Source organism: Heterocephalus glaber, unplaced genomic scaffold (assembly GCF_053883595.1).
Source record: "Heterocephalus glaber isolate CG9 unplaced genomic scaffold, H.glaber_assembly_v1.0 deba00001553, whole genome shotgun sequence".
NCBI lineage: Eukaryota > Metazoa > Chordata > Mammalia > Rodentia > Bathyergidae > Heterocephalus > Heterocephalus glaber.
The window spans coordinates 31404769-31424259 of NW_028258344.1; the positions used below are offsets into that span (position 1 = coordinate 31404769).

General features: G+C 33.2%; 1 protein-coding gene across 3 annotated transcripts in view; it reads right to left on the reverse strand.

Moving 5' to 3' along the window:
• The window catches only part of Mmp16 (matrix metallopeptidase 16), a 257974-nt gene that overhangs the window by 102535 nt on the left and 135948 nt on the right, over positions 1-19491 (reverse strand). For all 3 annotated transcript variants that reach the window (XM_087190561.1, XM_087190559.1, XM_087190560.1), the window contains one exon: positions 3786-4090. In XM_087190561.1, coding sequence (XP_087046687.1) covers positions 3786-4090 — 305 coding nt within the window. The remainder of the gene's footprint in view (positions 1-3785; positions 4091-19491) is intronic.

A 19491-nucleotide genomic window follows, 5' to 3' on the forward strand; every position in this document is an offset into this window, starting at 1 on the left:
AGTAGCCTATAGCCTGTAGGCAGGTGCTTTCCGTAGCGTGCACATGAGAGCATCTCTCTCACAGACAAGTTGCTGTCCAAAGCTGGTGTCAGTCATGTCCATGGATGCATAAAGATGCTTGACTTCATATAGCCATATCCATGAGTGAGTCAGCTTGGATGTAGGAGTTAATCATCTCACATTTAACAACAGGATAGACCTGAGCATTTTGATATCTCTGAAGACATTTTCGTTGTCATTCGGAAGCTGACATTTTTATTGTCATCCCATCTACCACAGCTGCTGGTCATCTCCCAACTTTAGGTGGTGAACTTCTAACAAAGAGAACTGCTGCAATGTGTTCTTGTTAACTGAACTGCAGCTACATGGCAAAATAAGGTGTGTGTGTCTTTCTCATGTTTTGTGTATATTTTAATAAGCAATCTTTTTGTTCACAGATGAGCACTTTGAAATCCTATTACAGTAGTAGATAACTTGGCTATTTAGAAATAATCTCTCAATGATGCCACTTAAATTTTATATTATAACCAAGGAAACAATATGCTAATATTACTTAAAATGAATCTTATTCTGTTAGAGTTAAAAATTTCCAGGTTATATTCAGTTCATATACACTTTTCAAAAGCCCGATCATAAGAAGTATTTTCTATTTTGAATTATCATGCATATGTTTTGCTTATTCCCTACATAAAAATAAAAAGTCAAGAAAAACTTTAAAAATGGCATTATTTTTATTGTATGTGTACGTGGTTATTAATTTCAATAAATGACTGCAATTTACATAATAGTGTTTAGCTTGAGGTTTTACAAGGTATCAGGACTATAAGCAACTTGATAGGAAAATACATAAGGGTTCCTGGCAGTTTAAGACATTGTTTATCACTTGAGGTAGACAGAATTCAAATTGCCTTCATTAGCTGAGCAATATGTAGTGGAAAATGAGCTTGATACTTATCAAGAGGCTTTTTCCTTTGCATTTGCTAAATAACCAAGCTTTTCCTTTTTTTTTTTCTAGCTCTTCAAGAACTGTGAATAAGAAAGAAAGAAAATAATCCAGGTATGTAAGCCAGGGGCTTTTCAGAAATTAAAGAAAACAAAAGTTTATCAATGAAGATGTCAAAACTGCACCTTGTGTTACTTGTGATATAAAATGAGCATCTCACATAGTTAGGATATAGGATGTACAAATACATGGAGTCTTCCCATATCTGCCAGTAGGTACAACCAAAGCTAGAGGCTGTTCTTTTGATAAATGATCAATGCTTTTGCCTGACACTACCCTAGCTCCCTGCTGTTGCTGGATAAGAGTTTGAATTTCAATTAAGCAGTCAATCTTTATGGAATTACATTTCCAAGAGTCAATTAGCATTTCCCTAATCCTCTGCAATTCTGAAACACTATTGTTTTGCAGAGTTCATTCCTTTACTTTCACTTACAAGGCAATGTATTCTTACTTGACTGGTAGAGGCAAAAAACAAAACAAAGCAAAAAAACAAATATCAAATAAGCATTTTAAGTTTTTAGTTGAGTGCCTGTGTGCAAAGAATATTACACACCCACAATATCAGTTAAGAGGCACTAAGATGTATTAATAAATTCTTTCAGTCAAAGGAAATTTAACTTGATTGTATATCTTTAGGTCATGTTATAACTGAGAAATTTCTCCACAGATATTTTCCTTGGAAAACTTAAAATCATACAAAACACATAATCACCACAGCACCAATTAGATTCAAATCAGGGTAAACATTCTCATCTCCTGTATTAACAAATATTTGTATAGATTTTTTTCTGAAAATTTATTATATATTTTCAAAAAGTGCAGGTTGTTGCACCTTCTTTATTGAGAATTTCAATATTTTAAAACAAAATACAGATAATTTGTTAGCTTCACTTTATAAGATTTAAAAAATCTTAAATTTATGGGGCTAAAATGTCAAATTAGCACAACTAGTATTTCTCAACTTTCAAGTTTATATACATTTTATTATTAGACATATAGAAAGGAGAGAGTAGATTAAACAAGACTGGACAGGAAGTATGTCTTACACTGTTCCCAGCCTACATAAAAACTACAGAGTGAAAACACACATATACTGTTATGGTTTGGGTCTAGATGTCCCTCCAAAGCCTCATATGGTCATAGGCTTGATCCAGAGTGTGTGAAGCTGGAATTGATTGATGATGCAACGCTAGGCTCAAGGGCCCTAGGATTAAGGGTGTGAATGCTATGGCCCTAAGTAGTCTGAATAAGATAAAAGGGGCAGGGAGACTCTTAAATTCTCACTTGTTACCTTTGCTACTGTGTGGGTACCATGTTGTTTCTCCTCTGGGATGCCTGTTTGTCATCCCTACCCTGGGGCCAGCCAATTTTGGACTGAAACCTCTATGAACTGTAGGCCAAATAAGCCCCTTCTGCTTTAACTTTTGGTGCTGGGTATTTTGTCTCAGCAACAAAAGAAAAGTAACTAACACATATACATTAGAGGCTTTTTGAAGTAATGAACTACTTAATCAGTATTTACACATAAATCTGTTTGATTCCAAAATTTTTCTTTCCACTATTCTGAAATCCCCTGACACTATCTCCTCTAACTAGTGACTTCTTCGCTATCTTTAAAGAAGTTCTCAAAAATGTAATCACAAATTAATATTATAAAATCTATAACTATTGAGAACAGCCCCAAAATTGTTATAATACTATAAATTTTATTTTGCAAAACATGGGTAGTTATGTATTAACTTCCATTCAACATAATTCACTCTATCTGTCCTGCAATAGAACCATAGGTGTCTGAAAAATACAAGCCCATTAGAATAATCCAACTAACTAAACCTTCTACTAAACTAACAAAGCTCATTTTCATGACTAGGCTTAACTTATCAAGGAGGAATTAAGAGTCTTATTAGCTAATTAGTTGTCATTAAAGCAGTTCAAAACTATAATAGAAAAACATTCTACAATGGTGAGAAAGAAAAAAAAATTAAGCATTGATTAGCAGAATGGGCCTGGGAATACATAGGAATCTTATAATCCTAAATTTCTATAACTGATTTTTGTAAAAAAAAAAAATGCAATTGAAATACACATTTTTGTCTAGGAAGACAAACATGCTTTTATCATTTAGCTTTCTCAAAGCTATGGAGTTTTTTTTATTTTTACACTATTTTTGCATGTCAGAATATTATAATGATTAGAATACTGATAGATGTATTGGGATAAAGTTGCAAGAAATTAATTTTTGTAAATAAAGATATACAGATAATAAGTCATGCACATATCAGATTGAAAGATCAATTAAATAGATGAGACTAAAGACAAGGGATAAATAATTTAGGCTAGAATAGTGGTAATCTAACAGAAAACTATAATAAAAGCCAGACCAAAAATACTAAATTTTGAATGGAAACACTGGATTTGAGATTAAATTTCAAATGGAAACACTGGATAAAGTACAGAAGAAACAGCACAATTTGTTTAAGGAATATAAAATCTTTTAAGGTGACATTTTGTAGAAAACAAAATTCACTTTAAACAGTGTAAAATTCTAATCATTAAAAGAATAGATATGTAGCTATATTTTCTAATGAAATAAAATTCTTTTCCTAAAACAAAAAACTTCACATATTTATTTTTTATAATTTATAATTTATAAATTTTTATGCCTTATATTTTAATAATTTTTATAAATTTTGATACCTTAAGTTTGTAAATTAGTAAATCACATGGAGATTTTCAAAGTAAAAACAGGACTATTGACATTGCAATGAAATGATGCACTTACCATCGTGATTAGGATTTCCCAGTGTCCACGGCTCATCGGAGTCAAAATGAGTGTCTCCTCCGATTCCTGGTCCAGGGAAATAGGCATGTGCCAAAAATCCTCCCTCCCCGTCAAAGGGAGAACTGTCTCCATGAAAGCCAGATGCAAAAATAATGGTGATATCCACATCACGTTTGCCATTTTCTAATTCACTGTAGGGAACTTCTTCAAACGTCAGAGGAGTTACATTCTGCCATACATCAAAGGCACGGCGAATAGCTTTACGAGTCTCAGGGTCTCCTACCTTTGGAGTTACGTTCTTTATACTGAAAGTTAGGAAAGATAAAAATCAGTATAATTTTATGATTTGCCATCTGACTTATTACAGAACTTGATCTACTCAGTTTAACAAAATATCAGATAAAAGAAATATATATCAATATATATTTATATATATATCTATATCAATAGAAATAAGATGTATTCATTTCTCTTGTCTCTCTAGTTTTCACTCTATTAGGATCATTTAAATATCATTATGTGATATTCATTTATCAAGGCTGTCAGAGAAAGGATCCTGGCAGAATGGTTAACAGTAACTAAATCTATTGTTCACCTTGAACAACAATACAGAAATTTGCCAAATGATCAAACAGGTGCAGTAGTTTTGAGCTGAAATAAAAATTTCAATTTCTTTCTGGCCTTAATACTTTTAGGAGCATACTGAAATATCTGCACATACCAATTCCAAATGGTGCCTTTACGTTTTTCTTTATCTATGAATACCAATTCAGCACAAAAAGCTCTATTTGTTTTGATGCTAATAAAAATTGATGAAATAATCATTAATACTGTGCTTGATTAATATAACACTGATCAGATATTTGTCTTTTCCAAGATAATTTTACCTGTTTCCCTAAATGGAGTATAAATAATGCTAGCAAGTACGTTTTATATTTCACTACCATAATCCATGCAAAGTATACATACAGCAATGTGTAAAATCCCTAGGTGTCATAAATAAGTATCAAACCCTTTGAACCAATAATCTACCAAACATGAACTTACATGAAGGAAATATTTTAATTCAAAAAGGATATAATATTGAAGTGTATTTTAATGCAAAGAGAGGGTATGATATTGAAGTGAATATGCAAAGCAATCACAAAAGAGAATTGAAGCCAAATAATTTACAATGATGGTGTGATAGTTAAATCATGGTATTTCTGCTGCATGTTATTGTGTAGACAGAACTCAAAACTATTTTCCCTTTTTGAACTGTTTGCCAGCATGGAAAGCTTTTACTATGAAATTTCTAGTGGACAAAATAATATGTAGATTATACACACCCCATTTTAAAACTATGTCCAGTGTCATGGTTTATATCTAGATGTCTCCCCAAGAGCCTCATGAGCTCATTTATGGGGCTGTAGAAGATGATTGGATTATGGGGACATTATACCTGACTTGCTTTTAGTATGTAGGATCTGAGTGGAAGAGGCTGGTGACTGGGGTCATGACCTGGAAGAGTTTATCTCTCTTCTTGGTTCCTCTCTTCTCTCTGCTCCCTCTCTGACATGAGGTGAGCAGCTTCCCTCTGCTCAGGCCTTTCTAACATGCTGCTTCAGGCTAGAGCCACTGACCATGAAAGGACTGAAACTTCTCAACCTTGAACCAAAATAAATCTCTCCTTTAAGTTGAAGGTATCTGGTATTTTGTCCCAGTGACAAAAAAGTGACTAAGACATCCAAATAATTATAAATGTTATGAGAGAAATGTGCTAAACTAATAATGACATTGAGCATTTACCATGGATTAGGCAATCACTTTACCACATCTTATTTTGCTTCATGATCAACCAGGTGAGACGATGAGGAAGAAGAAAAGAAAAAGGAAAAGAAGGTAGAGGAAGAGAAGTTAAGATTTCTAGGAACTTAGAGAAAAGCTCCTAAGTTGATAGACTTGAAAAAACTCTTCAACACTTCATCCTAAGTATTCTAATGAACCATGGTCTTGATTTCTATGCTGGGCCACATATTCAAAATAAGTTGTCCACTTGTATTCTAATAAACAGTCTAGAACACATTTCTATGAGTCCCTCTTGTTAAACATTATTCATTATATATGAAAGTAATGAAGCAGCAAACAAAATGGAAATGAAGTGGAGAGGAAAAAGACTCCAGGAAGAAATGCTAAGTGAAAGGCCTTGATGTGGAGATATTCTTTGCAAATTTAAAGACAAGCAAAGCAGCTGGTATTGTTTGGGCAGAGACAGAGGGTGAATGTCAGAGAGCATTTTGTTCTAAGTGACAGGGGGAAGAAACTGGAGCATTATAAGCAAAGGTGTGACAATTGCCTTTAAATAAATGACTGAAGTGATGTCCATGATGTAGAATATACTGAAGTGGAGTAAAGGTTGATACAGGAAGACCCAGCAGGCACTGTAGTAAAAATATAGGTGTGAGATGATAATGATTTGAAAAGGGTGGTACCAAAGGAGAGACAGAAGAAGTCGGATGCATGTAGGGGATATATTTGCCAAGATGTATGGTCAGTCATCAACTGATTGGAACCACCCTGAGCAAGCTACAAATTCTTAAATTCACCTTTCATATTAAAATTTTGATTCTGCCTATTAGCCCACAATGGCTTGCCTGAGGAGCCAGCAGTTGGTGTGTGGAAAAGGAACAACTCCCCACGCCACTGGTTACAGCAGAGGTCTCAGTGACCCCTGATGCTGCAATGTCTTGGATGGCAAGACAATGATGCAGCTAAGGGCAGCGTGACTAGTACAGAAAACTCCTCTAGAGGCAAAAATTAATCCATGGTAAGGAACACATTTCCCACTCATCACTGCTAGAATATCTTGTTTCCTTGTAGCTAGGACCCTGCTCGCATCAGTGCTCTCTGCCTCACTGTTCCCCAAACTGCCCCTTGCCTCTTCTGGAAGCTGCAAGATCAATAAATAGTAGTAAGCTCCAAGAGATGGTGTCTTAGTCAGATGAGAGCTTTGACTGTCTTGGGACCCCCATTTATGTATTAAGGTCTTTTCTTTTCTTTTCTTAATCCGTGTGCTGTGCCCTTGGACAGGTGATTGGGGGTCTGATCAGCCTCCAATAATCAACTATGACAGACAAGGAAGAACCAAGGGCATTACCAGTTTTTTGCCTGAACTCAAAGTCAGAGCAAAAGAATTGATAAATGTTCAAGTAAAATGCTAGGCAGTGGTTTGTTGTTGTTCATTAGCTTGCACATCCTATTCAGCATGGTGCCTTGAATCTTTTTTTTTTCCAGTTACGTAGTCATTTATTGTCATTATTAAGTGTCATGTATGCTACATAATTATATGTGCTGTACTTTTACTGGTAGTGCAGTAGGGTTTTTTGTTGTTGTTGTTGTTGTTGTTTTTTTTTGCCAGCATCACCACAAACACATGAATAATGTATTGTGCTTCAACATTTTGAATTCTATTTTTAGAAAGGTTAAATATTGACAGATATTGAGGCATCACAGTCCTTTGTTGTTTCTAACTTCCCTATTTCATGGCTGAAGAGACATGCTGAGTACTGTTGTAACTCTGAGGTTTGTCTAGACTAATTTTCCTAGGAATCATTTATTGTCTTTCTACTGTATGGGGGTTTCAGAAGTCTCTCCTTAGTGGGAAGATAATCCTATGACACACTGTTTGGAAGAATTTATTCCATAATGGGCACTGCTCTAGGTGCTGGACTCTGATTTCATAAAACTTATATGCTTAGTGACAAGAGACAGACAATAAAAAGAACCAAAAAAAAGGACATTTCAGAGATGAGGAGGTGCAAAGATGAAAAATATCATTCAATGACAGGAGAAGCAGATGCTGAACACTGTATCAGGGAAAACAATCAGGGAGTAGAATAATCAAGGAGAAGGGCAAGCTGACTTGTCCAGTTCAAAGAATGGGACTGCTTAGTGAGACCCATTGCAAAATGAACATGAAGGGCAGTGTTATAAAATAAGAGAGGACTGGCAAAGGCTGGATCATGTCCAGTGCGGGGAAGATTTATACACAGAGGCACACTGTATTATTCCAGTTACAAATATGACTGTGTTTGATGGGAAATGGGTAAGGAGATAAGAATGGAAGTGATGGAGCATTTCAGAAGTTCACAGAAGAGAAGACAGAAACATTGCTAAGAGTGACAGCCATAGAAATATAAAAAGTTAGTTTCACTATATATTCTGAGAAAATTGTCAATGGGGATGGGTAATGGATTCAATGTGTACTGGAGAAATTAAATTTCATTTCAAATAAAAACAATCTTATAATACAGAATAGAAAAAATCAGATCAATCTTTGTTTCTATGTAAAAATATGATTCTGAGAATAATGAAGCCAAAAATGCAATAAAGAATAATAAATGCGGAGTACTACTGGGATTTGCAAATGTATCACTGTGTTTTCTACAGTTCTGCCCTGGTGAGCTTCCAGAATACATTTCACCACAATCTAAGTGATGTCCCTGGTAAATACCAACCATGCCTGTGTGTGCTTCAGAGTCAGAGCTAGAGTTCTGAAGTGAGTGTGAATAAAAACAAGACACCATGTCATAGAAAAATTCATTCTGTCATTAATACCTAAAAACTAAATACATGCACAGAGAGAATGTATGATAATAAGAGGAAAATAAAAATGCCATTCTTAACAATTCTAATAAACAATGCACATATGATTAAGCACATTTGCCAAATAATAGGCAATGCTATACAGTAAGTAAAATTAAAGTTAAATATTAAAAAGTTAATTAGGCTAATTTAATTTTAGGAGCTTGGTAGAGTGGTTTGAATCCAGGACCTTTGCACTGATCTATATCCCTAGTCCTTTTTTTCAGTGTTTTATTTTGACACTAAGTTGCTCAAAGCTGAGATTCTCCTGCCTTTGCCTCTCAGAGTCCTGAGATTAAACACGTGTGCCAGCATGCCCTGTTAAAGCTAATTCAATTAAAAAATGTTTTTAATTGTCTTTTCATTTAATAAAAAAGTAAACACACTCTCAGTTTTAAAATAATGAATTTCATTTTAAGTTTCTATGTCACTTTCATTGTATAATTTCACTGATCCTTTAAAATTTCAATTCTGGAAAATTTCTGAACTTCAACCCAAAAAACTAATAAATGTTATATTTGATAACCATGCCTTATACAATCTCACATAACATGAATAAGAAAAAATTTTCTAGACCTTATTATACATCACAATAATGGATACTGTCAGAAAAATATGTCAGTTAACTTCTAGGATAACTGTACAAAGTTAATATTTTCTAATTCTAACATCATTAGATACATACCAGTTAATTTAATAATCATTCTATATATTTAAAATTTTTTCATCTTTAATTTTTTGATATAGTGATAAATCTTTTCTCAAATTAGATTACTGTTTTATCTCTAATATTGGCAATAAGAATAAAGACGCTAATGCAGTCATTTCTAGCTAAGAAATAGAAATCTTATAATATTTTTATATCAAAATTATTTTGGTACAAAGAGCACTAAATTCCTTCTAGTCAATTAAACAGACAAAAATGAGCTCTTCAAGAAAGCATACTAATATCCAAAATGAATATCAACTAAGAAGAATTTATTATAATACAGAAAGTAGACAATTTATAAGAATAGAATAAAAATGTGGGTTTAAAAAAAATAAAATGGAGTACTACTCAGCCATAAAGACTGAGAAATTAGAAACATTTGTAGCTAAATGGATACACATTGAGGTGATACTCTTAAGTGGAATAAATAAGACACACATATGTAATTACCAAATAGTTTCTCTGGTGTGATAAATTGAAAGTGTAAATAAGGACTAAAAGGTATAATAGATAAGGTGAAATGTGAAGAAAATATGCAAAAGGGAAGGGGAGAAGGGGTATGGGGAAGGAAAAGAAAGAACCAAATGGAATTAATATGAAAAAAATGAAAACATGGAAACAAAGTCTTTGTAAATAGCGAGGGGTAGATGGATTGAAGGGAGGGCAGGGGAATGGGAAAGAAACAAGAACCAAGATAGATTATGTAAAGGTACAAATTTCCAATGATGAATGTCATTATATTGTATACCTAAAATGTACCAATTAATTTTAAAATTAAAAAAGAATAGAATAAAAATAATAAACAGCATAGGTGAATTGCCACCATATACATCTTTAGAATGTATTTTAATGTTCTGTCAGGAGAAAAAAATACAATAGTTTACTGTTATTCACATTATGTTTGTACAGTGTATGTAGCTTCATAATTTTTTATGTATGAGAAATTGTCACAGAATAAAATATGAATATAGAATCCCTCCAGGAAAACTTACATTAAATATTTGGCTATTTCCCAACAAGCTGGCTTTTCCAGACAAGGCAGAATTAAATACATAATTCTTTGGCTCTTATTTAAATAGGGTCTGTTCCTCAGTCAGCAGCGTGTCCTCTGGACACACAGCCTGAGCTCTCTTTGATGTCAATGCGCTCATCAAGAGCAGTGAGTTCCTTGAGTTCAGACAGAATAACGAAAAGCATTTCTGGCAAGAAGCTGATTAATATTTTTTAGCAAATTCTGATTTTCTTTGCTATACATACGTTATTAAAGTAAAATAACTTCTACTATGTGACTTCTGTTTTCATAGAAACACTTGTTTAAAACCAAGAGTAGCTAAAGAATAATTATAATGGGAAAAATCAAAGCTAAGAAATATAACATAGTATTATTATATTAATGTTATTAATGCTGAAGCACAGAATATATTTTTAAAAACAGACTCATCTGGCCATATAGGTTTATGTCTCATTGGACTTTGTTACTTAAAATAGTATTTTGGAATTTAGATTTCTGAAATAAATTTATTTATTTCATATAATATTCAGGAAACATGCAAAATAAAAAAATCTATTTGATAATAATTATTTTATCCAATGTTCTTTTTGTTTTGTGAAAAAAGGCTAACCAAAGCCTACTTACAATTCATTAATTTAGCAACTAATTTTCCAACCATTACAAAAATGACTTCTAATTTTTCTGATAAGTGAATACATTTCTTGGTTTAAATGGTACCAAGAATGAAGAAGACTGACAAAATTAATTTTTCCAATAGTTCAAAATACTAAATTGTTTCTGAAAGCCTATAAATATTTGGAACACTCCAGTTCAAAACATTTTTCTCTCATGTTGAGAATTCGAATGTTTAATCTTGAGCTGCTCCTCATGTTCCACTTTCTCACATTCTAGCAATCTTTGCATTTTGATTGTTTTTTAGCAGTGTACATTAATTTGTTAGAATCCAGCTGAAAATTTGGTGTCCACAAGAAAAAAAAATGTACATTGTGGAAAGCTTGGTCAACAAAGGAAAAAATGATCATTACTATTACTTTGCATATTATATGATCTATCAATATAATCTTATCATTTTGCTTTTTCTGAGTCATTTATACTGCTGGCTTGCAAGGAGAATGCTGTCAAATAGAACGCAGATTCTGCCACTCTCACTCTGACTCTTGTCTTCACGATGCAATGCACACTCCAGCTACCCTTTGTGAGAATAACTATTTTTTAAGCTTAAGTATACTTATAAATACAGTAAACATAGTAAATATACTAAGGAAAATTAGTACAAAATGTGTATGTACTGTAGTACTCATTCTATATCAAAATGCTTTCAATGTTTACTCTAAAATGTAAAACCATTAATTCTTATTCCTAACTTTCTATATTTACCTTAACATAGCTTCAACAATTTTTGTGAATAAATTAAAAGAACATAATGATAGTTGGCATTTACTAAGCATAATGCTACAAGCACTGTGTAAATTTTACTATTGTTTCCATTTCATTATTTATTTTCCTGAGTCTCGTGAAGTAGGTTTTGTTATAATATTCATGTTCAGAAACGGAGACTTAGCAGATGTAAATAATTTAACTGGTTTTACAGAAAGTAAGCTTCAGAGACAGAATTCAAATCCATGACTTCCTTACGCTAAAACAGGACTATTAACCACATGCTGTGTTTATTGATAACCTTAAAGTTTACAAGAAGAAACATTTAATTTTTTGAATGTCTACAATGGGTGAGATAATTGTCAGTGTAGAAACACAGTCTAAATGAAATTATAGTTAGTTCTAAATACAATGGCTCTTAATCCTTCTTTCCCTCCTTATTTCTCTTTTTTTCTTTAACAGAAAAGAAATAGTCAGTACCTAAAGATGCAGAGAGATACTAAACAGGGTGTATTCTAAAGGGTTTAGATATCAAATTTTAAAAGACATTTTCTGAGATGAATATGAGTATTAATATATGAATATATGGAGTTGTTGTCTAAGGTTTATAGTTCTATATTTGACTATACATACCTAAATCCAATTAGTACTTATTGATATTTTTTCTATATGGTTGAAGTATGAAATCAATTTCATTATTTTCTATTGAGATAGTAGTTATTACAGAATGATTTTGTAAATAAAATAGTCAATCCTTTCCCCAGTGATGTAAATGGCTTACACTAGCATGAATCAATTTTGTATATACCCATGGGCCTACTTGTCTATCTCTGTGCCTGCATCACAAATTGCCTAATAAGGATTGATTTAAAGTAAGTCCTCATATCTACTGTGTGGAAACACTTTAATGTTTTACTTGGCCTTTGATCTGCCACAGATATTTTGATTCATCTTGTTAATTCATACCAGAAAAAAATAAAGTTCTGGGATTTTGGTTAGTATGGTAATGACTCTGAGTAAAATTTAAACCATTATATTGTTTTACTTTTCAGAGTAATATATATCGAACATTTATTTTTGGCCTTTTGTTAGTTTCTGCAAAATAAGCTTACAAGTAATTTGTAGTATTATTCTTTCATATATTTTTGTCTATGATGCTTTTATAAAGATTATACATTTTAGTGCTTTTTGTGCACGAGTATACATGTTATATGTATTTTGTGTTTGATTTCTTTTATTAAAATGATATATGTGGGTTTCCAGTTTCTGCCTTGGAAATCATCACTACCAGCCTCGTCAGAAATAAAGTTAAACAAACTAAAAATGAACAATGCTATTTTACTCCATCAGAAGCTTGAGGCAAGAGGACAAACTGCAGTCCCACACCTGGAATAAAAGGCAAATACAGAGAATGAGAGTTTTGCAAGAAAAGTCCCTACAGGCAGGGAACAGGTAGAAGCACTTAAATGGTAACCCAGACCAGCTACAGAATTAAAAGCTCCAAGAGGTAAAGCCTAGAGGACTGGTCTATTCATTTATGAATGTTACCTCTAAGGAGGCTCCATCAGGTTCTCACAGTGAAGAACTGAGAAAAGCCTCCCCTGCTTTCAGCAAAGGAAAGAAAAAGCAAAAATTTATACCTATGCCCCAGTATTCTCTTGTCTATAGCAAAAGCCCATATTCACAGATAACTACTTTATCAGAGAGAGCCTTATATGGTCTAGGTGAAAGGCAATTAAACAGCTCAGAACCCTCTAGCCTTTCTGTTTCACAAAAAAAAATGGGGGCAGGGGGAGAGGTTAAGAAGCTTTGTGAAAGGTCACACCAGATATTTGAGCTCACAAGAAAAACAGAGATTTAATCATAAGATTATAGTCTGCTGACTCTGCCCAGCTCAGGGAGGTGGGCCGCTTGGCGAAGGCCGTGTGGCTGGAAGGCAAAACTCTGAAAAGAACCCTGTCATTCTGAGCTGTGTCCACACCACCTCCTGCTGTTACCAGTGTGCCACCGGGTCTCATGGAGCCCACAACTGTGTGTGCCTTTACTCGTGCTTTTCAACAATACTTTATACCACACCAACAGCAGGAGTCCAGTGTAATAATGGGGATTACAAATGTGAGAGATTAAAGACACGAAATCTATTAAGAAGGAGTTTATAGGGATAGTTAAGGACAAGAGGGAAAACAAAAAAATACAAGAGGACACTAATGGAAATTCAGCTACAGTGACATTAAACATAGCCTAGCTCCTAAACAGATAAACACAAAACATTACAATATAAGATTATGATCCTTGTTCCTATTATACAACATATTATGTATAACTGTCAACAAAACATCATAAGCATGCTACAAAGAAAGAGAAAAATAGTCTGAAGGGACAAAACAAGTATTAGAACCAGACTTACATATAGAAGAAACTTTGGAATTATCAAGCGGGATATTTAAAATAGTGTCAATATACTAAAAGTGCTAATGGAAAAAGTAGACAGGATGAAGAAACACATAGCTAACATAAGCATAACAATAGAAATTCTAAGACAAAAATCAAAAGGAATTGCTAGAAAAAAAAAGAAAATTCATGAATCATTTCACAAATGCCTCTGATGGGCTCAACATTAGACTTAGCATGGCCAAGGAAATAATCAGTAAGCTTGAAGATATATCAATAGAAACTTTCCAAAACAAAGAGAAAAGAAAAAGAAAAACAGGACAGAATATAGAAGGACCATGGCACAGTTCACATGATAATACCAAAGGGAGAAAGACAATGCCCCCAAATTAATGACAGAACTCAAAGCACAGATCCCTCAAACTCAGAGAATATGAAGCAGGTAAAATATACTCTTAAAAACCTACATTTAGGAACATCATATGCAAATGGCAAAAAAAAGACAAAGAAAATCATTATTTAAAAAAAGGCAAAGAGGAATAGAGAGGAGGAGTCTTATTTGTAGAAGAACAAGGATACAGATTTTCCTATATTTCTCTTTAAAAACAAATAAGCAAGAAGAAAATATTTAAAGTGCTAATATAATAAAATCATCAATCTAGAATTCTGTATCCAGGAAAATTATCATTCAAAAGTGAAATAACAAAAGAAAACCAAACAACAATCCAAACTCCCCACAGTTTCTCAAAGAATAGCTTGTCAATAGACTTTCATTTTAAGAAATTTTGAAAGACATGCTTTAGAGATAAGGAAAAGGATTTAGATCAGAAATTTAGATTGATTTAAAGCAAAAAAAAATTATCGGGGATGGAATAAATGAAGTTAAGTAAAATCTTTCATTATTCTTATTTTTCATCAATCTAATAACTGCTCTAAAATTAATAGCTAGAATGCATTGGGTGATTACAGTGTGTGAATGAGTAAATAAACAGCAATGATGTTATAAAGGAAAGAAGGGAGAAGATAGGAACATTCTCTTAGGTAAATATAACACCTATGAAGTACTATAGTCTTCTGTGAAGGTTGATTTAGGTTAATAGTAAATGTGCACCAAGAACTTTTCAACAACCACTAACATAATTTTTTTTAAAAAACAACATCATTGATATGCTAAAGGAAAATGAAAACATATGAAAGGATAAATTAAATTACACAGGAAAAAAGAGTGAAAGACAAAAGTAAACAAAGTGAAATATTAGATAATAGCAAATAGTTACTAATATCATGGATGTTAAGCAAACTGTATCAATAATTACTTTAAATATGAATATAAAATATACAAATAAAAAGAATGCATTAAATTTAAATAAAACAAAAAAGCAAGATATATTTTATTTTTTTTAAAAACAAGAAATTCACCTTAAGTATAAAGATAGATTAAAATAAAAAAAGACCGGGGTATTTGTTAACTTCCCCCCCCAAAACCCAGACAATCCCTCATATGTCACAAAAGATGAAAGAAAGAAGGAAATAAAGGAAAGAAGCAGAGAGAAAGAGAGAGGAGGGAGTAGTGAAGAATGAAGGAAGGATGGGAAGGAAGAAGGGAGGGAGGGAAGAAAGGAAGGGAAAGAAAGAAAGAAAGAAAGAAAGAAAGAAAGAAAGAAAGAAAGAAAGAAAGAAATCTTTTAAAAAAGAAAACTAGAATAGGCATAATAATTTCAAATGAGACATTGTAAAAAAGGAAATTATCAAGGATAGAGAGTATATACAATGATAAAAGTGTCAATTTTTTCAAAAAGACACAACACTTAACTTGCATATACTTAACAACAAAGCAACAAACTATATAAGACAAATATGATAGAACTACAAAAGTAAGTCTATAAAATACTTTTATAGTTGGAAACTGCAAAACTCCTATATCTAACAGTTATAATCAGAAAAAGCTATTATGAGGGGAAACTATGGATCAGTACTCTTCTTGTATATAGATGTAAAATTCCTAAACAATCCCAGCTCTGTAGGTCTGAGACAACATTTGAAAATCAGCTAATGTAATGTATCACATCAAGACTAAAAAAGACAAATTATATGATCATATCAATGGTTATAGGAAAAGCATTTGTCAAAAGTCAACATTCATTCAGGATAAAAATGCTCAGTAAATTAGGAATAGATGAAAACTTCCTCAACTTGATCAAGAACATTTAGTCAACCTTGTTAACTACAACAAACTTCTTGGTGAGAACTTAGTATCATACTGAAAGCTAATGTTATATGACAAGAGATAAAATACAGACAGATTTGAAAGGGAAAAACAATACAACTATTCATTCACAAATGACATGATTCTCTATTGAGAAAACACCAGAGAATCATCAATAACAGCAACAACAAAAAACTATTGGAGAAATGAGTAATTACAGCAAAGTTGTAGGATACAAGGTTAATGTAGAAAAGCCATTTGATTTCTTATGGGACAACAATAAACAACTGAAAATTCATATGAATAACATAATATTTAAATCATCATTCAAAGAAAATCATATACTTGGGGATAAATCTATCAAACTATATATAAGATCTAAATAAGGAAATGTACAAAACTCCAATGTCAAAGATCTAAATAGGAAGATGATTAGATTCAAGAATAGAGACATTCAATTTTGTTTAGACTTTAGTTTTTCCCAACTTGATCTAGAGATACAATGCATTCTCAGTCAAAATCAGAGCAAATTATTTTATAAGCATCAACAAACTAATTCTGAAGTTTATACTATGATGCAAACCACTTCAAACAGCCAATTCTATATTTAAGAAGCCATTAAACTGAAATTATTTGATGTTGAGACTTTCTATAAAGTCAGAGTAATCAAGACAGAATAATATTGAAGAACAGATATATAGACCAATGGAACAGAATAAAGAGTCCCAAAACTAACCAAAGCAAATATATCACTTGATCTGTAATAAAGGAGAAAACTCAGTATAATTGAAAAAAGATGAAGCTCCACTGAGAAGCCAACCAAGAGAGCAGTGCGGTGCTAGGATCTAGACCTCCCAAGGCAGAGTGCAGAAAGGTCATTGTTCTGAGCTCTGTAAGATGATGTAGTGTTGAACAGTAGAGAGAGGGCCTCTCTGAGGCTTGTTTTGAGAATTGAAGACTAATGGGAGAGTGAAAAGAGTCACTGAAATAAAGATGCAGTTGACTGCAACAGCTGGTGAATTATTGGCATGAGGACTACCTATCAAAACCCAGACTTGCTGCGAGGGAAGGGTAATTCAAATTTGCAGTAGAATTGCATAGAGTTCTGACCCAAAGGAAGTCAGGAAGCTCAGTTCCACCCTCACAGCCAGAAATCAGCTTGAATTTAGTGGAGTACAGCTGGCTCACTGAGATTAGTCATCACAGATCTGTACGCTCCCCATATTGTCCACCACCAGTGACAGCAGAGACATGCCTTGAAGGGGACATCTTTTATTTTCCTTTCTTTTCTTTTCTTTCTTTTCTTCTTTATTTCTCTTCTTTCTTGTTCCTATTTTAGTCTTGCTTTGTTTTTTCTTGGTTGTTCTTATTTTTGTAGGAGTGTGAATACAGTTTCTAGTTTTCCTGTTGCTGTTTGTTTGTTCTGTTCTTGTTTATGTTCCTTCCTTCAATCTTTTCCTTCTGTCTTCACCAGTTTCCCAAAGATTGTGTAATCCTGCTGTGTCTTCTGGCCTTACTTCTAACCTTCCCCTCTCCTTCTATTTATCTACCCTCCCTGCCCTCAACTTTTAAGTCTTCTCCCCACAGGGCAAATTCACTATATTGAATGGCTTATTTACTGCAAGCATATCTCTGGTTGGTTCTACATTTTGATATATAACCACAAGTCTAGTTCATGTGGTCAAAGGTGGCAGATTAATAGTTACCACAATTTGTCATTTTCTAGGCAGTGTTTGATGCTATTGTTGATGCTGACTGTATTACTTTGTCCAAGATAACATGATTGCTCTAGTCAGTTGTTCTTCCTGGTATACCAAGACTGAGATTGCCTAAGGGTCATTACCTTAAAAACTCAAAGGCCAGCTATACCTGGAAGATAATCTGAAAAATAGCCATTCTTTAAGGGTTCTAAATACTAGTGATAAAGATACTTGCAGTAAGCAATATACAAGCAGCAAACCAGGAATTAAACTAAAAATATCACAAAAAATAGAAATGAGAAGACACACAAACAAGACATAAACACAGACTTCCAGCTCACCAAAGGCAAATCCAGGGAGCAATGAGGTAGAACAATCTGAAAGTCAACCACCTGGAATCCCTGAACTGGCAACAAAACAGATGAAAGAGGCTCTGGAAAAAATGAAGTCAGAAATAATTTCTCAGATAACAGAGATGGTGATCATAATTAAAGACATGATCAGTAACTCTAGAGCATATATAGATAAATAAAAATAAGCTGAGGAAAATGATGGAAACCATGAATATCCAGTATAAGACAGAAATGGAAAACATTAAACACACTCAAGCAGATATCCAAGAGATTAAAAATTCCATTGAATGTTTCTGCAGCAGAGTAAGTGAATGTGAGGACAGAATTTCAGATATAGAAGAAAGGATTACAGTTAGCAAACATGAAAAGAAAGATTTCTTAGAAATATCAAGGAACCATGAGAAATTAATCCAACAGCTACTAGGTGATGAAAAAAGAATAACTTAGGTTGATTGAAGTCAGTAAAGGAGTAGGAGATAGCATATAAGACATAAACTTTTCACAGAAGTAAATGCAGAAAACTTCCCAAACAGAGAAAAAGAATTTGACACAAAGATAAGTGAGGCATGTGAACTCCACCTAGCCATGATAAAAAAAAACTACACCTAATGAGCCAGAGATTTAGCTCAGTGGCAGCCTGCTTGCCTTGCAAACACAAGGTCCTGAGTTTGATCCCCAGTATTGGAAAAAAAATCTACACCTAGGCATATAATAGTCAAAATTCCAGAAACTGAACATAAGAACAAAATATTAAAAGCATAAGAGAAAAAAAAACAAATGACAACAAAAGAAATTCCATCAGAATCACAGTAGACTTCTCAATGCAAAACCTCCGATCAAGGAGATCCTAGAATAAAGTATTAAAAGCCCTAAAAGAAAACAACCTCCAGATCCAGATCTTTCAAAATCAGTGGAGAAATGAGGTACTTTCATGACAAAGAACACCTGAGGAACTTCATGAATACCCAACAAGCATTCCAAAAAATTCTAAACAATATCCTAGGAAAAGACACTGATGGTCACAACTCCATGAAGCCCAACAGAATGAATCCATTGAGCAAGGCAAGAAATTAAATAGAAAGAGGTAAAATTTAAAAAAAAGAGCCAAGAAGAGGAAAATATCATGACAAAGATAAGTCAATATGTATCAGTTATAATCATCAAGGTTATACATAGGCCGTTCTCCAAAACAGACCACATACCAGCTCATAGAACATGTTTAAGTAAATACAGAGAAATGGAAGTATCCCCTGTATATTACCAGACCATAGTGCAGTGAAGTTGGAGATCAATGGCAAAAGAAACCACAAGAACTTCATAAACACATGGAAATTG